Genomic DNA, 22,631 nt, shown 5'->3' on the forward strand with positions numbered 1-22,631 from the left:
AATGGGTCTCTCATGTTAGACGCAGGAATTTTCAGGAGATAGTCAACAACTTGAGCTGTGGTTCATAACTTTTCATATAGTATCACCCCATAGGAATATTCTTAGTTCTTTTTACAGTTCAAACGATTCAATATTTAAATCATTTTGTATTGCGAAGCCACATAAGGCTATTTTTTCTACTACAAAAATTGTGTACCATGCCTTTGGACACCAAGTTTTGTGAAGAAGTCCATGTTATACTAAAAAGCATGAAGGAAGGGAAAGAACATTTATTTTTTTCATGTGCTCCTCCTTATCTTGATCATCAACATACTAAAACAGTTCTAATGATAGCCAAGATTAGCCCCTGTTTGTGATGCCACCAGCGGAATGTCATTATCCTTCCTTTACAAGGCATTTCTCCTGTTGTAAAGTGGAAGAGTGGGTATGGGGTAGGAAAACATCAATTTGTCTCAGATAAAAAAAATGTTTAGACTGGCAAGCAAAAATATTAATCTTCGAAAATATTTAAAAAACGAGGCGACTGAGACTCTTCCATCTTCACGCAATCTTTTATTATTATTATTGGATAGTTGAAGATGATCACTTGGATGGGGCAGCAGAATACCTAACAAAGGTATATAAAAAACTAATATGATAAAAGAAAACAGTGATGCTAAGCAACACTATTTGGTAATTTAGGTATTGCAACGGGGCTGAAATAAAATAAAAATAAGAATTGCTTAAGTATAAAGGTCTCACCTTTGCTACCAAATGCCAAAAAATTGATTTCGCCATTATTATTTTTTCCTCAGAAACCACGCAAATGGACAGTGGCCATCTTGTAAAGGGTTTTGGAAACACTAAGAAAAAAACGTACATGGGCACAAATGTTTTCTTTAGGAGCCTGTACACAGCTCTGTAAAATGCTGGGATTACTGAATACCAAGGCTGACCAGTTTTGCCTCTTTCTCCAATAGCGCTGTACTTCCTGGCACTTCATCTTACTAGTGAAGATTCTGTTTTGTCTATTCTTTCTTATGTTATCCCTGTTCTCTCATTGTTCTCTTACTCCTTTTAAGATCTGGGTGGACTGTGCAGCAGTCACCAAACCTTATGTGATCAACAGAATAATAGCTGTAAGAAGAACCACTGATAGATGGACTTTGGCTCCATCCAAATTCTGATTGCCCTGATTACAGGTTTTGATTGGGCTGAAAGTGTGTACATTTTTTGTCTTGTAACAAAGCTTATGCTCAGTAGAGCTTTCATGACTGACTCACAATAATAGGCTTTATCTTTTTATCAAGAACATTTATATTAAATGCAGTGGGATAGTCTTAATTATTGAAAGCCATTAGGAATTTAAGCGTGGATTATCAACCTGTACTTGCGTATTGTGCCATATGGATTCTCACAGATTACTGTGGTAGGCATAGGTTTTGGTATTGGGTTTCCACCAGTGGTTTCCTTTATGAGAATCCTGTGAGCAGAAGAATTGCACTTTGATATTCCCTGTCAACCCTCTTCGGTCTTGGGGTGGAAGATTATATACTGTTTTGTCAGTTTTAATTTTGTGTATATTTATAATAGTCTAACTATTTGCCTTTTTACTGCTTTTTTGGGGTGAAACAACCTTTACAACACAACCATGACATCGTACTACACTTAGAACGGAGGCATTACATCGCAACATACTTTACAATGCATGACACTACAAAGCAGGTATTATAACGCATACCATTACACTACATCACATGTCACTACAACGCATACCATTACAACACATACCATTGGAGTTAGAATAGTAATTTTTAACCCTTACACTATCCAACATTTACCCCACTGTTGCACCGCCTGGAGTTAGATTAGTAATTTTTACCCCTACACTATCCAACACTTACCCTACTGTTGCACCCCCTGGAGTTAGAATAGTAATTTTTACCCTTATACTATCCAATACTTACCTTGAATGCATTGTAATGGTATGCGTTGTAAAGGTAGTATGCTATGTAATGGAATGCGTTGTAAATGTCATTTTTTTTAATGCGATGTAGTGTCTTATGATGTAATGGAATGCGCTGTAGTGAATGTTGCAATTTAAAAACTGCGTTGTAAGGGCATGCGTTGTAAATGTGTGTGTTGTAAGTCATACATTTCTTTGTTGGAATGTTTATGCAGAATTCAGTAGCTCTACGTTGGTTATGGTGATGCACCAATGATAAAGGCTGTAGGCCTGGTTGGTACATTGGCAAAATTGATCTTGGAAGTCTTAGACCTGATTTCGTTACAACAAAGTCCATAGCCCTTACCAAGTTAATTTAAAAAGGGTTTGCTAAAGCCAATAGACTTTTTAGGTTGTTTGTTTTCGCAGGCTTTTGTCAGATGGGTTGCATAATGTTTTGTCAACTGTAGTTTTCAATATAGTTATAAACTCTGTGCCTAGTGGTTGCCAGAGTAATCAACTCAGGAGCTTTGAGTTGGTGAATGAATGAATGAATTAATTAATTTATTGTTTGGTTACTCAAAACCATTACATTAAAAACACATTAAAAACAGAGTGCAAAATTATAAAAGATTTAAAACAACAAGTTAGTCAGCTGATAAGTCTGTATAGTGAATCTCTGGGCACTGGCAAGCTCAAAAGAATAGTATCTGTGCAAGGGCAGCCCCGCCTACTACTGCAAGGTCTTTAATCATTTATGCCCTGGGTAGCCATCAGCTTGGCCCGTGTCTGTTGGATAAACTTTCCAAAGGAGGCCATTTGCTTTACTATAGTCAATGTGTATAGTTGATGGACCGCCTCCTTTGCGGTACGTGTCCCCCTTTGTCGTAGAATTGGCCTAAGGTAAAGGTTGTGTGCTATGTGCAAGGCCGGACAGCAAAGTAATAGATGGGCCAGCGACTCTCGTTTGTAATTGCAGAGTCTGCATTCCGGGACTCCCCGACCAGTCAGTTCGAGAGCGTATAGTTCTTTAAGGGGCAGAGGGAGTAATCTGTAGGCTAAGATCCTGTGAAGGGCAGAGCGGCCCACCGCCTGCTTGAGATGGTGTTTGGGATTATGCACTATGTGCGGCAAGCATAGGGACTCATGGAAACCTCGTTTTGCCAGTGACTCCAGATCCATTTCCCGGGAACGGATATGGACTTGTTTTTTGATGGTATTTTTAATTGCTGCATAATTAACAAGCTCGGGGTTCCAATGGTCAGTGGCGAGATTGAGGAGTTCCTTCGCCATGGTGAAGGTGGTTGACCAAGGGTTCCCGGGTTCCGTAAAAATATGTTTCAGGACTGCCTTCAGCGACTTGTCTTGTGCCGCTATTATGAGATAGTAATATTTACACAGGGCAGCCATCTCTTCCAGTTTTTTTGGTTGAGCGAAAATTCTAGGCGGACAAGGGTGTTTCTGGTGCACTTCGGTAGTAAGAATAATTTCTTATACGCTCTGCAGTTGATTTTTTCCAGTTTCTTGTTAAGTTTACCCGGCAACTCTTGTTGGGCATAATTGAGGGCCGGCATTAGTTTTGCCTTAAGTACTCTTTGGATAGCCATTGTCGTTGGGCTATGTAGATTGGCTTGTAGTTTGCAGAGCGCATAGGTGATAGTTTTCCCTTTGCTTTGGATTTTCTTTAGTTGGGCACCAGAACGCCCCGACTCGTGATAGCAGACACCCAAGTAAGTGTATTGCTGTGTGCTTTCCAAAGTCAGATGGCCAGGCCTCCATTTGGCTAGTTTTCTGTTTGGATTATGGCCAAAAATTACTATCTTTGACTGAGAGGAGTTAGCTACCAACCGGTTCTTATCATTGTAAGTTGCCAGGGCGGTCAGCACCTTTTGCAAGCCAATCTTGGTATGATCCAGAAGTACCAGGTCATCAGCATATTGCATAAACTGGATTTTAGTTCCACCAATCCATGGAGTGGCTAAGGCTGCCCGGACAAGGCTATCTCCATGTCTGCTGTATATAGATTGAACAACAGAGGTGCTAGGACTCAACCCTGTTTTAACCCTCGATCCATGTCAATCTTCTCAGATGCGAAATCGCTTGAGAGTTTAATTCGGACCCACGTTTTTTGATACAACGATTGGATTGCTCTTAATAGGGTTGGATTGATGTTCCGTTGGGCCAGCTTTCTCCATAGGATAGCACGGCCTACCCCATCGAACGGTGCAGAGTAGTCGATAAAGCAGGCGAATAAAGGGAGACTCTTACGCTGAGGTTTGAGGTGGTGCACTTTCATAGTCCTGGTTAGCCCTCTTTACTGGGGTTTAATATTTTTTTGACCAACTGTAATTTAGTTTATATTGATAACTTTCTGGCTTCAGGCTTTATCACTGCTTTTATAAGAAGCTTATGCAGAATTAAGTAAGTCTGGGTTATTTGTAGTGACAAGCTAATGATGAAGGCTAAAGGTGCTAGACTGATTCATTGAAAAAAAATATGTCAGATGCGATAGAGCTGATCTGCTTATTATGAAAAGTTACAACATTAGCAGTAGATCTGACCAATTTATTACGAAATACATTATTAAAGCCAATAGGCTTTGAGCAATTAATTGTTATTAGACTGTGCAGAAGGCTGTAGAATGGTATTTTGTTGCTGTGGAATCTCACAGTTTCCTTAGTAAGAAAGGATGTTGGTGTTGGTTAGATTCCTCAGATAAATCTTTGGGGTAGAACATTTTCACTGTAATAATCCCAGTCAAACCTTTTTTAAAGGCGTTGTGTCATTTTTTTAAAATCTATTTTTTATTTTTCGAATGGTTCGGTGGATTGTGAGAAAGCTAATGTTCGTTATAGTAGACCAATGTTAACACCTATAGGTCACATGGGTTCATTAGGAAAAGTTACATCACATGCCATAGGTCCAATCCTTTTATCATGAAACGTTACAACAAAGGTTTTAGGCCTAACGTTTTGTATTAATTTATTGTGATAATCATTGGCTAAAGCCAATAGTCCTTTAAGGGTGAACTGATATTATACTGTGTTAAAGCTTGTAGGTAAGCATTTTTCTACATGGAACCTAACGGATGACTGGATTACTGTAGTAGGCAAGAATTTTGATTTTGGTTACTTCCTTTAACAGATTCTAAGGCTTGAAGATGTTCAGTGTGATTATCCTTCACAGACCATATGAAAAAGGCCTGGTAGGTGTATTTGTCAGCCATATTGTTGTAATAAAAAAAACTATATACATAGGCACACATTAAATATCTTTGGATCAGCCCACTTCTTTCAGTTCAAGAATCATTCACATTCTACTTCACCCCAAGATGGCAAGCTTCATAGGGTAATGGGTTAGCCCATTTCAGTCATTGGTTCTAAAGCTCTGTGAGTGGTGAGATTTTGCCCGATCAGGTGTTCAGATTTGCCTGAATGTGAGTGAGTGTCAGTGGGCTGATGAGTCACATTGAGTTTTCCATTTCCTTTTATAGGTCCCTTTCCATTTCTTTCCTTTTTCTATTTTTTTGTGAGTCTTGCAATTTGCTAGATAGTCATAGGGAGCTGCTCACTTTACTTTTCTAACTATAATTTATCTTGGATATGCTTGTTGCTTTTTTGTGTGTCTGTTTTATTAAAGATGCAAGAATGAGTCAGTGAGTGGATGAATGGATGCATGCTTTTAAGGATGAGTTACAAAGTGCATAAGCTCATAAGTGACAGAAGAGGTATGTGCAGTTATAAACCAGATCATTTTGCATTGCCAGTGCTTGTTTCTCCCTTTTCTGCCTTTCTCTCTCTCTTGCTGTTGTCAAAATCTGATGATGGAAATATATACTAGTGCCCAAGAATGAGTGCCTGTGCCCACCACTAGCAACCTCCTTCTCAAATTATGCACTGTATGTATCATATATGTAGTGGGTAGATATATTTATTGAGTGATTATTTAAAATCTTTACCAAAAGAGAATGCACAATATAAAATTTCAGTTATAGTAATACAGTAAAAGTAAAATAAGCGATAATTTCATAATCTTAAAAATTCAGAAATATAAACAGTATCATAGTTCATTTTTTTTTAAATTCCATTTTTTTCTGTGCACTTGTTAAAAATTTTGAGAGGGCAGAATTAATATGTATATCTTCCAAGCAAAGACATAGGATTAGTGCTTGTCTACATGTCCTTATTGATCTTTCATTGAAATGCCTTTTTAAAAGTGTTAATCTTTCATTTTTTAGTTCCGGGCAAAGGCACAATAGATGTATGATGTTTTCTTCTCCTGCATTACACAATCGACATGATATATTATTTTCAAGCTTTTTCCATGGCAGTGCATGAGATTCTCCGGGCAGGATTCCGAACCGGGCTTTCATGAATATATTTTTATATTTCCAAGTCCAAGCTGTATTCAAATATTTTTGCGGACTCTTTTTTTTGTAACTGTTTATTATTGACCAAGCATGTTTCCTTTTGGTCAGGGACTCTTTGTCACTTATTGCAGATAAAATATCAGTTGTATCATATATGTGAGAATGTGTATTTATAAAGCTCACAATCCTAGCTGCAAAGCAGGGGAGTGCTTCTTCATCGGACTTTGGGCAAATATTGTTTATTCTGAGTTTTTTCTCTGTTCAAATGTCCTCATTTATGAACAATACTGTGCAATACCCGCCTCAATATGTTTTATAAATAATCTCTCCATTGTTAGTTATGGAAAATTGTATCAGATGTACTTAATTATTCATACCTAGTTCTTTTTGCATAAAGTACTTCATCCCCACCATCATCTTGTAAATTCATACTTGTAAAATAGACTTTTCTGCTGTATTTCAGGTAATGCCAAGCCAATTGGACCTCAGACCTCTGCAAATAATTTTGACCTAAGGCCATCAAGATGATCGTGAAGGAAAAATAATTTCTTCTGTTTGACAATACATTTGAGACGGAAAGAAATAGAAATATTCGTACTTTTAGCGATGGCAAAATGGATTATCAAGTATAAATGTATTTTTAACAATGCAGAAATAATGGCATAGAGCCTCTAAAAGAGTATATTGTATCGTGCATTATTTCAAATAGTTGTGTCATTTTATTAAAATTAATTCTGAAAGTTACAGAATTTTGAAACGGTTGGCTCTGAATCAAGTGCCGCTCACTTGTTGCTTTTAGAAGTATTTCTGAAAGAAGATATTATTCATGTAGGAAGATGAGATGTATGACATTTCAAGCTTATGACATCTGGACTTTGAAATTACATCACCATAAGCAGTTTCTTAATTAATATACTATGGGAGTGAGCGTTTGTGTAAGAATTGGTGGCTTGCCATCAACATCTCTGTATGGTAAGAATATTACAAATGTAAGGGACACTATTGTAAGAATCTCTGAGGAATGCTACTAATTTAGGCATATTGTAACAACAATGGACATCAACACCCGTTAAGAAATCACTTGTGTCTGGGTACAAGGCAAAGAATCTCATCAGGATTGATTTGTCGCCATGACTGCAGTCCAGCAGGAAGACCTTTTCCAGATATGTTCTGAAGATCTTCAACTAGATACCTGCAACTGGACCTTCAGTAACGAGACTTGGAATGGTACCCCAAATCTGAGCAGAACCAGGGTGATCCAAAAACTACTCTTTAGGATCTTGGGACCCAAAACGTCCTCCTTCATTCTCCCAATCTCTTTGACTTATCTCTTTATATTTGTAACGGGTGTCGCTGGCAATCTTCTCACCTGCACCGTAATCGCTAAACATCGAAAAATGAGGACCCCAACCAACCTATATCTATTTAGCTTAGCCATTTCTGACCTTCTAGTGCTGGTTTTTGGAATGCCATTGGAAACATATGAGATGTGGCAGAATTACCCATTTCCTTTAGGGGAAGGGGGATGCTACTTCAAGACATTCTTGTTTGAGACTGTATGTTTTGCCTCTGTCTTGAATGTGACTGCCCTCAGTGTGGAGAGATACATAGCAGTGGTGCACCCTTTGAGAACTAAAGATGTGATGACCAACACTCATGCTCGAAGGGTGATCAGTGCAGTATGGGTAACATCGTTTTTGTGCGCTATTCCAAATACCTCACTCCATGGAATCTACTACATCTATTTACCTTCACTGGAGAAAATCGAGGAGTCTGCCACATGCAGCATGCTCAAGCCCAAGTGGATGTACAACCTTGTAATTCAGATCACCACAGTGTTTTTCTACTTTGTGCCAGTCACGATAATTACTGTCCTGTATCTATTAATTGGCTGTCGGTTAACAAAGGAGAAGAAGTTTCCGATTGGCAGACTTGGCAAAAACTGCAACAGCAATACAAGCTGGAAAATTCATCTAGAGACTGGAAGGAGAAGGCAAATCACCAAGATGCTGTGTAAGTACAATGATTACTTCTCTCTCTACCACATCTGCTTTCTATGAAAACGTAAAAACTATAGATCCTAAATACCTGGCTTTATATGTTTTCATTAGAATAATATATCAGTTTGTTGCGTTAAAACATGAATAGATACATGATTGTAGCAAATTTGCTAACTTTTGAACTTGAATTTTTTTTTAATCCATTCAGTTTTTCACTCTAGGCAGGCAAACTTTAATCTTGGTGCCAGGCAACTTAATCTCGCTGTGCCAGAAAACACAATTGTGTGTTGTAATAAAAAAAAAATAGAAATATACATCAGAAAAGTTCACATACACAGTTTGGTGATTAATGTCCCAATTCCTAATTTTAAATTTCCTGGTCCTCTACATCCCATGGAAGGTTCTGTACATTTCTCAATGTCTCTCTTTCACATACACACACAAACACACACACATGCACACATGCTTGATGGACCCCTGCAACTGTACAGTGATATCTAAAGTCCTCACTTGAACTAGACCCACGCTATATCAAATACCTATTATAAGTATGAATACAGAGTTACCAGCTTTCAAATAACAGGCGAAGCCTATATTTGAAACGGAAATCTAGGGAGACTATGACCAAAGAAAGGGGCCAAAGGAATATGTAGTCTTTCTCGTACCCATCTTACTCAACTCATGTCTCGCTTATACAAGTTGATACCACTTGTTATTGTTACTTCTTACAGTACTTTACAGATATTGCAAAAATGTTCTTCTATTGTCATTTCTGCCATCATCTCCTGGTAATAGGACTAAACAAACTCTCTCTCTAAACAACCTTTCTTCCTGCCTGCCGTATTCTTCTGCCCTACTCCCATTGTAGATGGACCACAATATCAAGGGGAGTGGAAGTAACATTGTGAGTTCTTTGATCTTCAATGACCTCCATAATCCTTTAACCTCCAGGGTGGTTCCTTGTCCCATCCTATCTGCACAAGAACCTTCTATTTGTTTCTCTATCTTCGGCAGAAGTCATGTCCCTGAGACTGTGGGTAGAAAGAGAAGTGCCTAGAGTTACAAAAAACAAGATCATGGTTTGCAACCGCTACCTCAGACTATTTCTAATTGATCTGTGTTCACCATTTAGTCAGAGAGGAAGATATTCCTGAAAATAGGCACTTAGGGCCTGATTTAGATTTCAGCGGATGGGTTACCCCGTCACAATGGTAACGGATATTATATCCGCTGAAATCTAAATCCCATAGGAGATAATTACATTTAGATTTTGGCGTACGGGATATCTGCTACTATTGTGTTGGAGTAACCCCTCTGCCGAAATCTAGATCAGGCCCTTAATATAGGTTAGTTGTTTCTGTCCTATATACCCTTGGCACATGACTAATGAATTTATGCAATGCATAACATCATTCACATTTTTGGAACAGCAGTGTATTTACCCTACATCTTATAAGGAGTTGAACGATCACCAGCCTATTTGAAAAGTGCAAACATATCACCCCCCCAAAGGGTTTCAAAGTGCTGGAGGCCGTCGGGGAGATTAAGTGAGCTATTGCCCAGAGTCCCATGATGTTGAGCTGAGTTGCTGCCGGCTTCGGGGATCGAACCGTGAACCCCGCACTCTAGAAGCCGCCGCTCTGGCCACAGCACCACACCTCTCCCTCTCACAGGTCGGGTGGCAGGTTGTGGCACAGACTAAAGACTTGCACAATGTTCCTGTCTTTTTCAGCTTCTTGAACAAAAGAATCTTCATTAGGGCAGTTATCTTAATAGACCATCAGAGTGCAGAGAAATGGGAGGCATAGGTTGGTAATCAATCTATGACCAAGACCGAGGAAGTCAGTTAGATGTTTGCAGATGCCAAGTATCCACCAGGGAGCAAACTCCCTACCTGTCAGGTCTGTTGATCATTTGCTGTTCAGAATCAGTCCACACTTTGAGGATAGATTCTGAAAGCAAAAACTATATATTTTAGAGTAGGAGAAAAAAATATGGTGTCATTTCATCAGTCAATAATGAGGAAAGTGCACCCACGACGCTAGTAAACACATTTTCATCACAGAGATCTCCGCCAGTCAGGGATTGATATCTTAATATGGTGGACAGTACTTCATGGGATTGTAGGACAGGTCCTCTTCACTCCTGGCAGGCAGTTGGGCAAGTCTACACGGTAGAAATAATCTGAGAGAATTGATGGATAGTAGAATATGTTTGATTTGGATCAGGTGTGAAAGAAATTGTCCACCTTAATTATGTAGACCATGAATACTTTGCATTAGATAGGTAGGGAGTCCCAAGTAAACACTACTGGATAGTCAATAGATAACAAGATCATGGCCACATGGATTTAACTGCGTGGAAATATTAGGAGTGGAAATCTGATGTTTAAATGTTTAGGGTAAAAACAACCCTATGTTCATCAACCTGCCAAGCGTATGACCCAAGGAAAGATCCATTAATTCTGGACTCCTAAGATCTTCACAGGGTATTCTGAAGGTGTACAACTATATTTATGTTTGGTACGAATGGCCCAGACTCACCTGAATACAATCAAAATACTACATTGAATCACTTGTACTATATGTAAAATGATCATGCTCCCATGGATGCACATGTTCACTTCTAGATGTTTTTAGATAGCATGCTGAAGATGTATTAAAGTAGGTATCCAATGGCAATGCCATTCAGATTGATTCACCAGTCAGTGTTCTTTGGAGGTTTTTACATTGTGATGGCTTCTTGGTAGTTTCATCAACATTGCAGTCCATTCCAGAGGCGTGCCTGACTGATGTATGAACATATGCCAAACAGTTCTCTTTAAAGCTGTTAGTGCAATTGGAGGGATGGAACATTTATGATGTGTGGCTCATCAGCCTCGGCCGCTGCAGGTAAGAGCTGTATGGCGGTGGGGCCGGCTGGGGGGATTTCGAGAGACAGCCATGAGGGAAAATTAATTATTCATTTAATTTTCCCTTGTGGTTGTCACTCAAAATCACCCCAAGCCGGCCCAACCACCCCACCGCTCTCACCTGGAGTGGTGTGGAGATAGCCCATGCTTACTGGGGCACCAGTCTCCAGTGTGTCTCTAGAAGCTCTGGTTATTTGGTTAGCATGATGGGTTGAATACTCTAAATATTTAGTAATAGAGTGTTTCTAGAGAAATGGCTTTCCTTATTGGACATATCCTATAATTATTAGCTACATGATTTGAGCAAGAAGTGGTAGTACCAACACACCTCCAAACAGACAGCATGTATTATGGGCTTTGGAATTTATTGGTATTGTTTGGTTGTCGTGAAGTCTTGCCAAAGCAATCTAATGCATTTCTTGAGGGGTGGATTTAGTTGCAACTTACAGATTGGTCTGTTTTTGTGCTGTGGAAGCAGCATCTGAGATCCACACTTATGAGAGGATTTGAGCAAGCTCCTGGAGTAAAGAGGATTGAAGGAATGCTGAGCATCCTACAGAAACTTACCAACCTAATCTATTAGATTCTAGAAGCCTCGATGGACATGACCTGCTAGTTATTCTGAAAAAGATTCTAGAGAAGAAACATGCAACCTTTAGACATTCTTTATGTTTAAGTGCAGGTAGTGTGACTCAAAATACCAAATGTTTGAGGGTTATTCACCTGTTTCTCCAAACAGATGAATCTTACAATACACATAATAATCATAGGGGTGTGTTGGCAGCAGTAAGTTTATGGACCCATCAAAGACATTATGCACCAGGCAGATACAGATCCTACTTTACAGTTTGCTCAAACTGGTTGAAATTGCAGGACCAGATGGAGAACAAAGTACCCCAAATTAACATCACCAAGCTGAGATGAGGTTATCCCAAAATGGTGGTGACAAGAGAGATACGGTTTAATCCAGAAGGCATGGTGAGCTATGTTCCTTAAATCATCTGATCATTGGTCAGGACATGATACAAAAGGGCACATGATTAATGGAGATGAGACATCTGAAGGAAGGAGAGCTTTGTTCAAAAGACTGGGGTAGTTTTGCTTGAATTTCAATTACTGTATGATGTACTTTCCCACTAATATGGTTCTTAATTGTTATATCCTTTGCTCGTCATTACATATATAGCCTTCTAGGGTCTAGGACCATCTTTTCTTGAAGCTAAAGGTGCCCCTTATGATCACTTCCACTGTTCCATGACAATTAGTGAAAGCTTTAAAAAGGCTAATATGGGTGGTTTAAGTTTCTTGGTCACACCTGTCAGGCTATGGAATTCTCTACATGATACATGCATCAAGACCCACTTACTGCAGCATTTGATTGCCTCCCTCTTGTTTATGTAAATCATTGACTTTATGTAGTTCAGTGGCTCGCAGCATTTCCATTATCCACAGTCTCTCAAACATCAGAGAGGTTTTCTCATTGCCTTCCTCTTGGCACCATGATCTACAATAACATTGGTCTGTTCATATTCAGTCTCTTTCAATTCATACATTTAATTGCAAATGTGGGATATTGACCTCAATGGTTTGTTAGAAAACAATGAACATTCTTATTTTACTGTCTGTAACTTCACTAATATTAGTTGAGTCACTCTCATTGCTTGCCTTAATGGATCCCGATGAGTTGGTTGATTCCACCCTCTTATGTATGTGGTCTCATATTCTTATAAGGAGTAACTCTTTGCGCTGGAGTCCACATCACCAGACTATTTCAGTAGATCTCCTGAGATTTAATTTTGCATTTTTACAAAAACCAATAGAGTCTCTTTCATTACCCCTGTTGACTGCTTTAAAATTCAGTGGATCCCATTACTGTAAAGACTTTAAATCCTGAGAGACTTCATTGGAGTTGCTACTTGCCTGCCCCTATGCTTTCATTAGTTTCAATGCTGTCTTCATTTGTATTGTATGTGGTCCAAAAAAGAAACAGAATATGTATTGATGATTGTCTGCGTCACATTTTCCTACAGTTCATTGAACCTTTTATTCACAGTCTGGTCCACTACACACATTTCTTTGGAATTTCTTTCACTGCCAAAATGTCGTACTTCAACCCCCTGATCTGATACTCAAGTTTATTTATTTAATTTAATGCTATTTTAGTGATATATCATTTTGTAAAGAGCACAAAAGCCGAGCATGTTACATAAATAAAAATAAAAAATAGTTACTATAAAATTAATATGGGTACATCGCATAAGATACAAATATACAATAATTGAGGAAAGGATGAATATAGGAAGATGTTACATAAAAGTCAGTGAAATAACTCCATGGACAAGATCGACCAAGGTTAACGGTATATTTTATAGTATAAGTGCAGCAGACATGGAGAATCAAAATCAAAGTCAAAATAAGCTTTAATCAATTTAGTACTAAACACAATATATCAGATTAAAAGATTAAAAACAGAGATACATGATGAATATGAACAAGTGCAAACAGTGGCAAAGTATATCAATTCATGTTGGAATAACAAGGTTGTTGCAGATATACAAAGAATTCCCAGGATTAATCACTGAAAATAAATAGGTAGACATGATATGAGTTTGCAATGATTGTAAAACAAATACAGGGAGAAGTTCTGCAAATGTATATCCATGCAGACAGGGTAATAAAATACTCTTCTTCTTGGCTTTATAAAATTTACCAAAAAGGATAGTTTGCATGGTATTTTTTTTATCTGACAAGTTGCCACAAGGGCACTTAACAAGTGTCTTAGACCAATCATTTAGAGTAGGAATAGCTATCATTTGGTGGAATGTATCCAACCTAAAACATGTTAAAATAAATGTATGTCTGGCATTCTGCTATGTTGTGGGTAACTATTGTTATTTGATTTTCATGAACACAGGGTTTTATAAGCTTTGTGGTCAATCTATGATCCTTTATAAGGTATAAACAGGTCTGTTTCAGATCTTTCCTGCTAGTTAGCTCCGGTGTTTTGGGGGAATTGAAGTACTCTGGATGCCCTAAATCAGAACACAAGTTTTTAATATAATTCAGGCAAGGGATTTGTAAGAAAACAATGATTGAAAACTATCCCTGATGATTTCACGATTGGCTATGGTATTGTCTAAAGCCCAAATTGTATAGCAAAGGAGGGTTAGCAGAATTCTATCAAGATCTGTTAAAAAAGGGACCCCCAGTTCTGAGTGACAGACAACTGAGAAACAGCTCTGAGGAACTGACTAGAGGGTCCTGAGAAACGAATTTTCCAATAGTTGGAGAGGTTGAGTCGCTGTACCCCAGACACCTGTCCTATATAAGGTGGTCGACAAGCAATTAACAGTTTAGATGGCTAACATTTCCTTATGTGGCTTCTTACCTAATTTTGTTGCAAAGTTGTAGAGTGCTGTAATGGCTTTCATAAAATATAATTTTATGGTGCTAATCACCTGTTTCGAGGATCCATGTTTGTCAAATAAAATGCCCAAATAAGAAAAGGATGAAGTAAAAATATTCTTAGTCTCCTCAATCGTAAAATAACGGGATTTTGGATATCTCTTCCCACATTTCATTATAAAAATCTTACCTAGATTCACTAAAAGCCTTAATTCCTGCATATAATATGCAAACCAAGAAAGAAACAAGAAAGTAGCCATTGTAGGGTGTGCAGGCCATGAGAATGGCATTGTCTGCATATAGGAGAGCCAGACTCAGATGATGGGCGATTTGATGGAGATCAGTGCAATTATCTACTAAAACTTTGCCTAAACTATTAATGTATAGGATGAATCAAAAGGGGTCGAGAATGCAACTCTGTTTGGCTCCCCTTTCTACACTAAAAGGATGGTTGCATTCATCCCCTAAGGCCATATTAGACCCTGGCCGTTCTCCCCGAATACAACTCTCTTAGAAACTGAATTATGCGTGGGTCCACGCCAAGCTTAGTCATGATGGTCCACAGCTTGTCATGCATAATGCAATTAAATATACTAGATAAGTCAACAAAGGCTAAAAACATATTACTCAGCTTGATCTTTGTATACTTTCCAACTAAAATTTTGAGGTTAAGTCCTTGTTCTATTGTCCCAAGACCACTACGGAAACCATATTGTAGGCCAGATAAAACCTAATTCCTTGCATCCCACTCTGCTAGTCTATACAGGATAATACTGCCTACGACTTTCAACAGTGAGTCAGGCAATAAGATTGGGTGATAGGAAGCAACAACGAACGAACCCCCTTCTTATAATTTGGAAAAATAAGTAACTCTGCCCATGTGCTCAAGTAACCTGTGGTGCAGGATACACCCAACACCTGGGTCAATAAAGGGCCCCAAAGAAGAACATTTGTCTTGAAGAAGTCCATGGAGACGCCGGGGTCTAGGAGGACACTGAGGCCTTGTGACATACCAAATTCATTAAGGCCTGGGGACATTGGAGTTTCAATCATTACAAGTGACGTTCTCTGACGTCGGTCTCCGGTGGCGTTCTTTTGATATGAACTCATGCATCGACTAATGAATTTTAATTACTTTGCCCTGAAGAAGCCCTCTTGAAGCGTGAAATGCGTTGGCTGTATCCTAAAGTGTTTTAAGAATATATGACATAAAGAACTTACATCGCACACCAACAGCACCTGTAAAAGAACTCTTCTTTGTGTGTTAACCATTGTTGTTCTTCTTGTGTTGCCCTCATCACCCCTTTGGTTCTTTTGTTTTTATCTGTGACCATGTGGCAGCTGGCCATTTGAGGTGGACAATATGTGTGCTTAAAAATACTAGTGTCTAGCCTAGGTGGTGCAGTTCCTGCTAACCCTGCTGCCTTTCTCTTGTGTGGAATGGCATATTATTTGTCCCCTTGCGTTGCTATTTACATGCAAAGTATTAATGCCACCAGCATTGGTCTGAGATACAGGATGTGCACCCACAATTTGAGAAGGAACTGGTAAAACCAGGGGGGCAACAAAGGCCCCCGCAGGCCCTGCGATGCGGGGGTCCCAGCTCCAGAGGGCCCCCTCAACACAGTACCCTGGGCTGAGATATCCTGAGTGTGGACGGAGGGTGCCCCCTCCATGTTCTTTGCACGGGCCCCCTCAAGTTTTGTTACGCCACTGGTTAAAACCGTAGTAGGAACTTCTCCAGTTTTAGGCATGGGATGAAGAGTAGCAAGGGTTAAATTAGACTTCAGTAAGTCTAAAGAACTGGAGGTAATACTCTCCACATGCTTTAATCTGGTAACAATACAGTCCAAAGAGACTTTTACTGTACATTCCAAAGCTTGAAACATAGAGAACAGACTTTTATGGTGTCCTGAAGAAGTCCTGAGGATCGTTACACTAGACTTAGTTCTAATTGATCTGGAAAGTACATTAAGTTTAGCAATTGCTATATCTCCAATCAATGGATTACTCTCAGTTGCATAAGAATGAGTCCTGGGTGCTCACATTCATTTTGAAGGTGGTTGTGATCTAGAATCAACTGAGGAAAATAAAATCTGAAATAGGTTGCACACAACCCTTCGCCCCATCTACTGCAACAAACCCAGGGGATTTAACAAGGTAATCTTGTGTGAGATCCTGTGTTAAGGTGTCCATCAGACCTTGATTACAGTCTCTTTTCAATACTAGAAATTTCCTCTTCAGTATCCTCCATGGCCCCGTTAAATAGTACATAATTGTAGTGCGGGATGTGCCGGGAGATTTTGATTTGACTGTGGTTGAAGGATGCTTTCTCTTTCCCATGTTCGGATAAACAGCAAAAGCAATTCAATTTGATACAGATCATAGGCCTAGGCACCAAGGCACGAGCGAGACAGAGTCATGCAACAAAAGAGCGCAGAGAATATCTGCTCTTCAAAATGGAAAGCAGCCCTTTCAAAATCCCAGCAAGTCTGTCCACCATGCAAATTAAATGTAGCAGAGCGAAGTTACCCGAAAAACATGAAGGCCAGTAAACCATAAGTATACTCACAGAATTCCTTGAGCCCAGCCTAATCGGAGGCATCAGCCGTTGGGCACATATAATGGACGCAAAGGCTGTAGCCCAGCATGGCCTTCTACGATTGATGACGGGTGCAAGACGGGCATGCTGTTGGACCTGGTCTTTTCATGGGTGCGTCCAGCAAGGTGGGACTTGAAGAAACGCTTTATAGCACTGATGCAAACTTGCGGCAGGTGATCAGTAAAATGGGCTGCCTCCTGGGCCCACTGACTTCTGGGTTGCCGAGTCCCTCTCCAACAATCTCTGACATGGTAGTACCCGAAGAAATGCCTTATATCGCTGATGAAAACTTGCGGCAGTTGAGCAGAAACAGGGGCATCGTCCTGGGTCCCATTAACTTCAACCGACATGGAGAATCACTTCACGTATACGCATACATATAAACAGAGACACAAAATGCCAACAAACCGCAAAATACTGTATCATCATTAAAAATATAAGTAAACCAGTGTACGTTACTGGGAAGTTGGAATAAAAGAGAATGCAACTTTAGAAGATTAGAACAGTAGGATGATACGTATGAACATTGTGTCAAGGCCTTTGAAGGTCTGTCAAGTTTCCTTCTTCATTAACCAAGGAAAGGGGAGCTCCACTCAGCAGCTATGATGCTACCCTGAACCCTGCACTAGTTAGTACACGTGAAAAGTGTTAAGCCCAGTTTGGAAAACAGCCACAAAGAGTAAAAAACCTACTTGACAATTTTGTATGATTTAAGTGACGATGAAGATTTATTAATTGTTTTGCATATTATCATGTTACAATGATTCTTTCTGATGATTTCCATATTTCTATGCTAAACATTTAAACATATAGGCCTAGATGTATCAAGCCTTTTACGATTCGTTAAGGCCGAAATTCGCAGAATTTCGGCCTTAACGAATCGCAAACGGACATTTTGCATCTTTTGGGATGTATGAGAAATTAGCAAAATAAGGAATCGCAAAAAATTGCGATTCCTTATTTTGCTTAAGCATTTATGCCCACATGCATCAAACTCCCGTTTTGCGATTCCAAATTTGCGATTTTTACCGAATCGCAAATATGGAATCGCAAAACGGGATGCATTATTGAAAGTGGATAATATTTGCGATTCGGTAAAAATCGCACTTTTTACCGAATCGCAAATATTATGCGAATTCCAATTTGGGATTTCGCAATTCCCATTGATTCCTATGGGCCAAAAGGCCCATAGGAATCAATGGTAATTGCGAATTCGCAAATTGGAATTCGCAAAATGTTGATGCATTCCATGGGTGCAGGGGGGGGTCCAAAGGACCCCCCCCTGCACCCCAGAAATGTATTTCAAAATGGATGTTTCACACACATATGTCCTAAGGACATGTGTGTCTGTAACATGAAAGTGTTTAAAATGCTAATTTGAGCATTTTAAACATTTTTCGCAAATTACCACGAGGTTCAACCTCGTGGTAATTTGCACTTGCAATCTTCAAGATCGCAATTTTTAAAAGAATGATGCATTGCATTTAAGGAATCGCAAAATTGCGATTCCTTAAATGCAATCGCATTTTAGAAAATCGCAAAATTAGCGATTTTCAAGAAAAAGCAATGATGCATCCTAAAAAGCATTTTTGGAATCGCAAACGGCCGATTTTAAGGAATCGCACCGTTTGCGACTCCAAAAATGCTTGATGCATGTGGGCATTAAGGAATCGCAATTTTGCGATTCCTTAAATGCCATGTATGAAGCAATTTCAATTTGCTAATTCAGGTTAAGAAATCGTAAATTAACACCAATTTGAGGTTGGTGTTAATTTGCGAATTCCATTCAAAATTCACAATTAAGCAATTTTGAAGGTGGCATGTGGCACACATACATGCCCATAGGGCATGTATGTGGGCCATATGCACACACATGTAAGATTCAGGGGTGCAGCAGGGTGTCCATGAGACACCCCTGCACCCTTGCAATAATTCTCAAATTGCGATTAGCAAATTGCGAATTCGCAATTTGAGAATTATTTCACAATCATTCCTATGGGCCTCCTGGCCCATAGGAATGAATGGGAAATTATTCCTTATTTGCGAATTCGCAACTTGCGAATTCGCAAATTTGGAATATTAAGGAATCGCTAAAAAAAAGCGATTTTAAACATACATCCCATTTTGCGATTTCTTAATAGCGATTCGGTAAAAATCGCTATTAAGAAATCGCAAATGGGAACGATGATACATCTAAGCCATAGTCCCAAACATCAGTGGTATTCATAGTGTCCATAGCAAATCAAATAAGTTCAAACTTAAACAAGTTTTGGTATTTGAGTCCAGCAGACAACATTATATGGAGAGATTTACTTGTTGATAAACTGGTTTAACATATTGAGAACATCTGTGTCAGCATAACTGTCATTTCTTCAGAGCCCCAGAATTTGGTTTGACACCCAAGGAGACCCTTCTCCAAGCACCACCGACTCTGAATCAAATAATTTTATAGCGTGTCGGAAGGCTTAACATGGGCATATTGATTTGGGGGACAGAAGTGCAGGGAATGCGATCTGTAAGAGGTAATGAATAGAATTAGTAGTCTACATTCACGTCTCCGATAAATCCCCATACACACTGGGTCTCAAAATTTACCTGAAATAAAATGTTCCTTAAGCATCCGCAGTGTGGTAGGGAATACTTAATTACTGTTAGATGAACAAATAGCATGTTATTTAATACTTGATATTTCTCATGCTTAACATTCACAGCATTTCTGTACTTTTCTTTTGTGATCACTGAACAAAAGGAGTATGACAGATTATCGTCTGCTGGGGTGTCTTTGATTCTTCAGCTATGTCTGTGACCTTTGAAAATCAAATCAATACAGAGCATCCAATTCATCACTGTAGTCACCAGATAACTAGAGAAAGCTCTGACTTTTCAAAACTAAGAAATAAAACGTTCTTAATATGTTTCCATAATCATTTGAACAATGTTCTCAGGAGTTTCTGGTTTCGTTTTTACAGAAATATGTTCAAAACCAAGATTATTTTATTATATCAATGGACTTCTCAAAACACTGAGTTCCTGATTTAGAGTTTGGTGGATGGTAGTACGTCAGTCAGGGTGGCAGGGTACATTAAGCCCACCTCCCTGACAGGCTACCATCTGCCAAATCTAGAGATCACCACCAGCCCAGCAGGCATCTCTGTACCTTGCCCGGAAGCGCTGTTATGGCAGTTGCTGGCAAAGTAGAAAAAGCTTGGTGGATGGCCGTCGCTGATTTTGATAGCCTTCCACCCAACTTTATAAAAGCTTTTGATTTGCAGAAACAACCTCCCAAAGTAGGAGTATGTTACTGAAAAGCAAATACCTAATGACTCATATATCCAAGGACTTTTCCCTGGGTGTAGGTGTTATTTGTTTGCATTTTTCTGTCCTGGTCCACCAGTTTTTTCCTAGCTTTGATGTACAGAAAAAAGGGCAATGCACTGTCAACCCTAAATCAGCTTGGGCCTTTAATAAGGGAGCGGGCCTTTAATGGCACGGAGAGCCCCTTACAGAGGGCTCTAAGGCTATTGGAACATTCCGCTCTTAGAGGGCACAATGTTCTCATTTGTAAAACAAAGGCCTCACAGAGCCGGAGGGGATTGAAATACCATCTGGCTCCATGAGGCATTTTGTTCACAGCAACAGCTGAGAACAAACATCGGAATGTTGGAGCTCCAGGATCCTACCAGCCATTAGATGCCCGGAGCACTCCATTGTTTTTAATGGTGCTCACAACATTCCAATGTTCTAATAATAGTTAGGCTACCCTAACCCTAAATGCCCTTTACTAAATGTTCTTTCAACACTGGTAAATTTCTCATTTATATCTTACTAAAGGACGGTCATGGGGCCACAGCATCATTATGTTTTTCCTTCATTGTGAACTGATTTCTGGCACACAGTCTTTCTTAATAGTTTTGTAGAGCTTCTTTTATCTTCTGAGCCTGATTTCTAGGCCCGTGTTTTCTTCTGTTGGTTGTTTATGACTTGGCTTACACAGAAGGCGGTTGGTCACCTTGGGTTCATTGAGTTCTCCTGGTTAGATGCAGATTGTCCCTGTTACTTTTAAGTGCTCTTTGCGCTATTCAGGTTCACTTTGTATTTCCTCAGGGTGGTCTCATATCTTATTTGTTAACTATTGCTATCAGAAGTGTATCCCATGCGCCTTTTTCGATTCTGTCTCTTCTTTTCTTCTGTGTTGTGTTCATTGAATGTCTCTATCTCTGCCATCCCCATCTTTGTAGATCTTTCAGCCATATTTTGATGAGTGAAGTATTTGCCGATGTCCACTCCATAGAGATTCTTCCATGGGTAGAGTCTATGCCAAGTCTATGAACTTGTTTGTGCATTTGTATTTCTGTAGTCTCACTATCAGCCCCTACAGACTAAGCTCTGGTTCACTCAGTGGCGGCTGGTGACATTTGAACCTGGTGAGCCGGAAAATGATTTCCGCACTGTAGCTCACGAGCGTGGCGCGCGTGTCCGAACACCCTCCGCCCAACCCCCACACCCCCCCGAGAAAAATGTGAAAATCGAGTGGACAAATGGTGCATTTGCAAGCAATTTTGAGAAGGAAGGAAGGTTAATAAAGAAATTGTGAAAGTGCAGTTATGACCGTAATAAAGAGATTCAGAAAAGGGGGTGGTGATGGACAGAGTATCTGAATTAAACAGAACACTCATACCCAGTCAACAGATCAGGGCTTGATCCATCACCATTTTTTAGCTCACTGCACCATCCCAGCTCAGAACCTGGCTACATGCAAATTAGTCTGTCCCTGGCCCAGTGCATCATGGGAACAGGGCAGACCAAACTACCAAGCCAATTCTTTTACTGGGAAGGAAACAAGCTTCCGGGGACCGGTTTCTGGCATTACAGCCGTCATCGACCCGGCTTGCTTGAATCCTGATGGTGCAATGAGCAAGGGACTCACATCTGAGTATACCCTTCCAAGCTTATGGTGGACAAAACGATTCAGAAAAGGGGGTGGTGATGGACAGAGTATCTGAATTAAACAGAACACTCATACCCAGTCAACAGATCAGGGCTTGATTCATCACCGTTTTTTAGCTCACTGCACCATCCCAGCTCAGAACCTGGCTACATGCAAATTAGTCTGTCCCTGGCCCAGTGCATGATGGGAACAGGGCAGACCAAACTACCAAGCCAATTCTTTTACTGGGAAGGAAACAAGCTTCCGGGGACCGGTTTCTGGCATTACAGCCATCATCGGCCCAGCTTGCTTGAATCCTGATGGTGCAATGAGCAAGGGACTCACATCTGAGTATACCCTTCCACGCTTATGGCGGACAAAACGATTCAGAAAAGGGGGTGGTGATGGACAGAGTATCTGAATTAAACAGAACACTCATACCCAGTCAACAGATCAGGGCTTGATCCATCACTGTTTTTTAGCTCACTGCACC

At 39.8% G+C, this 22,631-nt stretch overlaps 1 protein-coding gene across 1 annotated transcript in view; it reads left to right on the top strand.

Annotated features, from left to right (window-relative positions):
- LOC147711521 (neuromedin-U receptor 1-like) overlaps positions 1-22,631 on the top strand; it is a 217,114-nt gene that overhangs the window by 152,285 nt on the left and 42,198 nt on the right. The window contains exon 2 of the mRNA XM_086920205.1: positions 6,757-8,306. Within this exon, the coding sequence (XP_086776331.1) occupies positions 7,424-8,306 (883 nt within the window). The 5' untranslated portion in view covers positions 6,757-7,423. The remainder of the gene's footprint in view (positions 1-6,756; positions 8,307-22,631) is intronic.

This window comes from Lissotriton vulgaris, chromosome 5 (genome assembly GCF_964263255.1).
Source record: "Lissotriton vulgaris chromosome 5, aLisVul1.2, whole genome shotgun sequence".
In the NCBI taxonomy this organism is placed as follows: Eukaryota; Metazoa; Chordata; class Amphibia; order Caudata; family Salamandridae; genus Lissotriton; species Lissotriton vulgaris.